The sequence below is a fragment of the Microchirus variegatus genome, assembly GCF_963457635.1.
Source record: "Microchirus variegatus genome assembly, chromosome: 15".
NCBI lineage: Eukaryota > Metazoa > Chordata > Actinopteri > Pleuronectiformes > Soleidae > Microchirus > Microchirus variegatus.
The window spans coordinates 6,605,806-6,613,059 of record NC_139816.1 but is presented as its reverse complement, the minus strand read 5'-3'; the positions used below and the strand labels follow the sequence as shown (position 1 = coordinate 6,613,059).

General features: G+C 42.6%; 1 protein-coding gene across 1 annotated transcript; it reads left to right on the top strand.

The window, feature by feature from the left end:
- Nucleotides 1-361: 361 nt before the first annotated feature.
- On the top strand, nt 362-1,165 carry bhlhe22 (basic helix-loop-helix family, member e22; the record flags this gene model as incomplete). Its single annotated transcript, XM_083901739.1, has 1 exon — nt 362-1,165. The coding sequence occupies one exon, from the start codon at nt 362-364 to the stop codon at nt 1,163-1,165; it is 804 nt and encodes a 267-aa protein (XP_083757865.1).
- Between the last annotated feature and the right edge of the window lie 6,089 nt (nt 1,166-7,254).

Genomic DNA, 7,254 nt, shown 5'->3' with positions numbered 1-7,254 from the left:
AGGGGGAGACGCTGGTGTCTCTGTCCCAATAGGCGAATCCTTTGTAATAACCCGCCTCGAGATAATGATGTAAAAGGACTCGGGCGTCTTGTGCGTAACGAGGATCGTCGTGGAGACTCAGTGAAGGTGAATCACAGAGAGAGAGAGAGGGAGAGAGAGAGAGAGTGAGGAGGGCAGAGGAGGAAGCAGCAGCACTTATTACACGAGTCTCCTCCTCATCTCCACACCTCAGCTGACAGCTCGCGCAAACCTGCAACTTCAACATTGACACACACACACACACACACACAAGCGACAAAACTTGCAAAGGACAAAAAGAGGCAGGGACTCGCGCAGTTTCCAGACGGGAGTCCACACGGTCATGGACAGGAGGATGAACTTGAGCGTCAGCGCAGCAGACATTTTTCAAAAAACTCTGAGCGCAGTGTCCAGTAAAAAGATGGATCCCTTCCGGTCAGCCGGCATCGAACTACCAGCCAGGGACCGCCAGTCACCGATGAGCTGCTTTGACCAGACCGATCCAGACCCGATTCAGCCGGGAGGACTGGCAGGAATCAGAGGGGGACCGCTGGGGCTGCCCACCGGATCTTTGTGCATCAACTACGGGGAGAGCGCCAACAGGACCTCCGCGGCGGAGAGCAGCGGCGGGGAGCAGAGTCCCGACGACGACAGCGACGACAGGTGTGACATGGTCCTTCTGGGCGACAGGCGGACGGGGGCCGCGGGCAAACCAGAGGGAGGTAAGAAAAGCAAAGAGCAGAAAACTCTGCGGCTAAACATCAACGCCAGGGAGAGACGACGGATGCACGACCTGAACGACGCGCTGGACGAGCTCCGTGGTGTCATCCCTTACGCGCACAGCCCGTCCGTGCGCAAACTCTCCAAAATCGCCACTTTGCTGCTCGCCAAAAACTTCATCCTCATGCAGGCGCAGGCGCTGGATGAGATGCGGCGGCTCGTGGCGTATCTGAACCAGGGCCAGGCCATCTCCGCTGCTTCCATACCCACCGCCACTGCACTCGCGGCTCAGACCCTGGGCGCGTACGACCAGCCGCCTGGATACCCGTTCCCCGCCGGAGTGGCTGCGTCCGCCTGTCCGGACAAATGTGCTCTTTTCAACAACGCCACCTCCAGCCTCTGCAAACAGTGCACTGACAAGCCTTAACTGCGCACACAGAGACCCGCACAAGCACACGAGACAGAGGAGGAGAGCGCAGACAACACTCCTAAGAAACACTTGTGGAAAGTCAGTCAGTCAGTCATTAGGCTAGAGACAAATAATTTTATAATAATATGTACTAAAATGCATTGAAAAGGCTTTTTTTGGTGTCCAAACAAATACTTGATTGTGTACATAAATCATCCTTAAAGTGCTGTGTGAATGACAGTGAAGACCAAACACAAGTACAGTGACAGGAGGCCTGTGAGGCTGTGAATGAGTGAGTGAATGAGTGAGTGAGTGAGTGAGCTGCTCTGTGATGGACCTGTCTGGAGAGATTTTTAGTGACCTGACAACTTTTCCAGCGAACTTTTGGCTTTTGAAATAGACGTGGACTCTTTTTCCCCCTGGAGAGTTAAGTCCTCTATAAAAAACCTCACTTTCTGCTGCTTCCTTTGATTGTTTGCTGTTTTTCACCCTCAGAGACATTCGCTCCTTTTATTTTATTTTTTAATTTATTTATTTATTTTTGTTTGTTTGCTTTAGTGCTTTCAAAGGCCTGCTGCAGTCTTCATGAACTTTTTACTATATCGAGCACGTGGAATGTCATGTCATGCGCGAGGCTATGTGAGATGAAACAGAGCAGAACATTAGAGGAGTTCAGGGGTTTGAATCGGTCAGATATTTATTTATTATGTGATAATAATTCACTTGTTCAAAGTTGCGCACGCCTATTACAATTCTTTCCTGGGGGAGGAGGGAGGGGGGGCAATATGACATAATAATAATAATAATAATAACATTTCAGAACATTTCGAAAACCTGAGTGAAGGCCCTATCAGGTTGTTTCGCTGTGTCTTTTTGTAATTTAAAAATTTTAATATTTATATCCGGTTTGTTTTATTTGCTTGTATTGCACACTGTCGTTTGTGATTCTTTTCTTTTTGATTTATTTTCTCACACAAAGTGATCGAGGTCTTCAGTTGCATCGCGTTGTCAGGTCAAAGCTGTGGACTAATATTGTAGATACATTAGTTATTCTATGAGCAAAGAGGGCCATTTGTATGTATTTCAGTGTTGGAAAAAGCTTTATTAAAATATTTTGAACAACAGAAAAACACTGATCCTGGTTATTCATGTGTAGATGAAGCCTTTTTATTTTATTTTTGTTTTTGTTTTTTAACCTTTGATGGAAACATCAGTAAAATGCTCACCTCCCTAATTGTGCCACACTATGAATAAATTTAAATAACGAGTGATTGAAATTAGACTTCAGTGGTTAAGCGCTCTCGGTCAGTGTCCGACTTTCATCGCGTGCCAAATTGTTCAGTGGTTTTCTGCGGAGCCACTTTTCCATTCTTCTCTTGTGATGACAAAGTCACGGCGAAGGCCACGCGAGATAGTGGCTGAACATTTCCACACACACACACACACACAGAAAAAACACCCCGATAAATAATCTGTGTTATCGTCGTTAAATATGTGCGTAATAATGTTAATTGGAAAACAAACGTGTATGGAAAAGTGTCCACTGTAATACCTGGCTTCACACAATGAAACACATCGTTAAGGCAATTAGAGCTGCAGAATGTGATTAAGGAATGTAATTACGACGCTGTTCATTGTCGTAATTTGGCGTCTTTAATCACAACGCAGCCGTCAGCTGCTCGTGCCATCGCCTCCTCGCGCCCTTTGTCCTCCTCACTCTCTCCATACACACACTCATGTCCACACACACACACACACACCACAGTTGTCTCATGAAGGCCAGAGGACACGACAGGGTCATTTAAACTCTGGAAAATAACCGCAGTAAAAGGGAGTTATATTTCTAATTGTGCGTACGTAAGTATTAAAGCATTAAAGTGTATATTTTTAGAATTTCTCCATAATAAAATCTGGTTTTCTTTAATTGAAGTGAAAGTTATAGATTCTTCAGAGATTCAGCACCATGGACAGAGACAGCTGAATCAATGTCATGTTCCTGTGTATTTATACACACACTGAGGATCTCCTCTGGTGATTGACATGCACACATTCACAGCTTTGTGGCAACAAATAGCTTTCTAAACTCAACTGTGAGGATTTTTCTTATTTTTGTCACCATGTAGGACGGGATTATTTTTGGGATATTGCATACTGCAATATTCGCTGATGACCAGATGTGATGCTTTTTAATCTCGTCAGCCACATTTAGCTCTGATCCAGAGAGTTTTAGTCACTTAAAATTAAATAGATTAGAGTCAGTTACATTTATTTTTGAACAGATTTATGATTTATTTTTTATTTTTTGTAATTTTGAACCAACTTCCAGTCGACAAAAAAAGGGGGTCTCTCTTTCCAGATTGAACAGAAGAGTGTTCTGGTTTTCACTTTGCAGTCTCCGATCTCAGCTTTGTGTGTGTTTATGATGAGCCAATCCGACAACAGGGTCACTACAGTGTCCGCTTTAATCCCATCACACCACCGAACGCCTCGAATCATCCTCACAGAAAAAGCTCCTTCATCAAGAATGGAAAATAATCAGACGATATCAAAACACAAAAAAGCAGCGATTGGTGTCGAGGATCATCTGTTTTTCCCCAGGATTGAACTCTGATATTTAAAAAAAACCATAAAGTAATTTCCCCATCCTGCTGTTAGAAACTGAGATGTCACAAAAACATTAATTATGCAATATGCATTAATGCACAAATGACTGGAGCATTTAACCCATACTAATATTCACATTAGCACAGAAGAGGAGATTCCCCAGGGGTGAGACGGAGCCATATGTGAGTGCAAAACTGAACAGCAGCAGAGGGAAGGGAACACGAGAGGAGGAGAAACAAACCACAGGAACAGGAAGAAAACGCTGTTTCACAACCGATCGGTCGACTTTAAAGAGTTCCTCTCCGTGTGGGAACGGCGAGAGAAACTTCCAGTTTACAATCTGGTGAAATGTCATGTACACACAAGGGTCTCTGAAATGTTATGTTGATGAGTTTGGAGCCGGCTCAGAAGTGTGTCGTGGAGGCTCCAAGCTTCCTCCAGTGGCAGTGGCAGTGGCAGTGGCAGTGGCAGTGGCAGTGGCAGTGGCAGTGGCAGTGCCCCCCCCCCCCCCACACCAAAGTCGGTCGATGCCAGTCGTCATAATAGGCCACGGCGTCATTTTTATTCATGAGTCTAATAAAGCTGGATCTGTCTTAAAGGCGTTTACAGCAAGAATCGTGCGTGTGTGGATGTGTGTGTGTGTGGGGGGGGGGGCTCATGAATAAAAGTGGAAGATAAAAAAAAAAAGAGAGAAAACACACCCCCTTTTCATAAACCATAAAATGTCCAATTTACCATATCAAGGGCCAGCAGCAGGACGCCTATTCATAACACGGGCGTGATGTATGCTAAGGATGATAAACAAGAAAGTCAAAATATACATAAGAGTGTTGAATTGAAATGTCCGCTTCATATCAGTAACAACTCTGTGTGTGTGTGTGTGTGTCAGTGAATTCATCCATGCTGTGTGTCACACACACACACTCACACACAGTGTAAAGAGATATATGTGCCACACTGGGCTGAGGCACCAAATCAAGTGCAGGGCGGTCATTTACGTTTGTCAGGACACTGATATGGCAGTGCATAATGTTGTCTTTGTGTTGTGTGTGCGTGTGTGTATGTACACACACACACACACACGCACAGACAAACACATGGACAAACACATGGACAAATCAAGGGGACCCTCTTATGGGTGGGGTTAAAAAAAAAAACAACGTCATGCTTTAAAGCAGAGGATATTTAGATGTTGACAATTATGCAGTGACTTTAACTGAATTATCTTGTTCTTTTACTTTTTGTAATTCAGATTTTTTTTCCATATTCCTGAATTAAAGTGTCAATATCAACTGCTTGTGATCAACTAATGTAACCATGAGTTTATAATGGACTTAAAATTAGTATAACAGACCATAAACCAGTATAGATGCAAGTTACGTAGAATTTAAAAAGTGTGTCCTTTAATTTCTTACATTTAAAGATCTATTCTCTATCGATCATCTTTTACGTTGAAACAAGCTAAATATCACAACGTACATTTTCACTAAAGAAACGTTAAAAAAAAGGATGCAGAATATATGTTTACTGTTTCAACCATGATCATATAGATTAAGATAGGATTAAATAAGATGGATGAAGATAAATAATAAAGATGCATTTCCAAGGAAGACAAGAAAAAGTAAAAATAATGTACATTATAGACAGTTTCCAGAATATTTACAGTATAACAGATGATATACTTCATTTATTTGCAGTAAATATCCTAATTATTATCATTATCTGGAAACAAATCCAAAGAAAGTGAACTATTGTGCTGTGTTATCCATTGTTGGCGTTTCCTTTGCTTCTGTTGTGTTCACAGACTAATAAGCCTTAAATAAATGTTTTTATTATTCAGTACAACAGCAGTTTTATGGCTCTGTGTTTAAATACAGGAAACTAACGACGACTACTACTACTACGGTCATTTTAAAAAACGCTCTTACACCAGCTGTACATTTCCACCTCTATGTTTTTCCTCTGTTGGTCTAATGAGCCTCTAATTCATGATAGTGGGGATGTTTTTTTCTTCTAGAGGTCAGGTAAACATATGGTGCCGTGTTTAGCTCTGAAACCACTAAACAGGGCACAATAAATGACGTAGTTATGCGCGATTATCCCCTCATCTGGAATACAATTGTTGAGTAACATCTCTAATACTCCAACTGCCTCCATATTAATCAGATTAAAGTCCCCAATCCCCTAATCCCTGTTCACCGATGGCTCCCCCCCCCTCCCTCCACTCCGTCTTTGAGTCTTAATCTGATGTTCTTTTATTCCTCGTGGGATTAAGATATGTTTGGGGGGGCAGAGGGCTGTGATTTGTGGTGTTGTTTTCAGACACAAAAACAATTCACTTTGGATTTAAAGAAACAAAACACAGGTGCAGGAGAATTGAGTTGTGTTTGTGTGTACCAGTTGATTTGCTATATAATCTGATGGGCGGGGCCGCCTTTGATCTGACTTGTTAGATTTTTAAAGCTTCTCTGTTTTGTGGGAACAATGCACTTGTTTTTTTCTGATTTTAGATCTTTGTTGGATGACAATCTTACATTTTTTAAGTGTTTGTTTTGCGATATGAGCTGTGAACTTTTCCTTTTCTGTGACCTTATCGTTCAGATTAGTGACCCCACAGATTGAATGGGGTCAGATGAATGGGGGGAAACGAAAGAACGATACTCACACACACACAAACACAGACAGAATTAAAAATCAGATTATTTTTTACGTGAAATTACTGGAGGGCTCACTCGTCCTGATCAATATGCACATCCTGAACATCTAAGGGTTCATTAAAAAGGAAGGCGAGGTGAATTTCATCTCCCCGTCTCTGATGTTCATTAACTCTGGCTTCCACACTGATATGAAGACATGAGGATGACACAATAACGCTGTGAATCACTCACTGCTCCATCCTCTCTCGCTCTCTCTCACACACACACACACAAGTGTCGTCGGGGACATTACATTATCCTGAAGATTCTCCTGAGCCACTGAACCAAAAATCTGACATTTAACAAGACGTCCTAAATTTATTGTCTTCGATATCCGACCCAAAATAATCCGTGCGACACAAACACGAACAACATTTACACAAACTCCCGTCTCTTACGAGCACACACGAAGAAGAAAAATTAATGGCCCGACTGACAGAGAGAATTGTGGGTAAAGCTATAACAAAGTCAGCACCTAATATAGCCTGAAATGCGTGTTGTGTGCCTGTCAACGACTTGTTTACATGTTGTTTATTACCTGATCGCCGGACAGGTTTGTGATTAGAGTGTAATCTGAAGATTAAGACGAACAAGGTCGTCCACGTTGTAAACAGAGGCATTAAAAAAAGAGACGAAGAAGAAGACATAAAAACAATCTGACACCGGGGTGTGTGTGTGTGTGAGGTTGTTCAGGACTCGCAATCAACTGCATCTTTTTTCCCCAAAGGAACACGGAGGAATATATTGAGTGGATTTCAATCTCAAAAACGTTTGAAAACGAAACAACAGACGCCGCGCTCCCCTCTG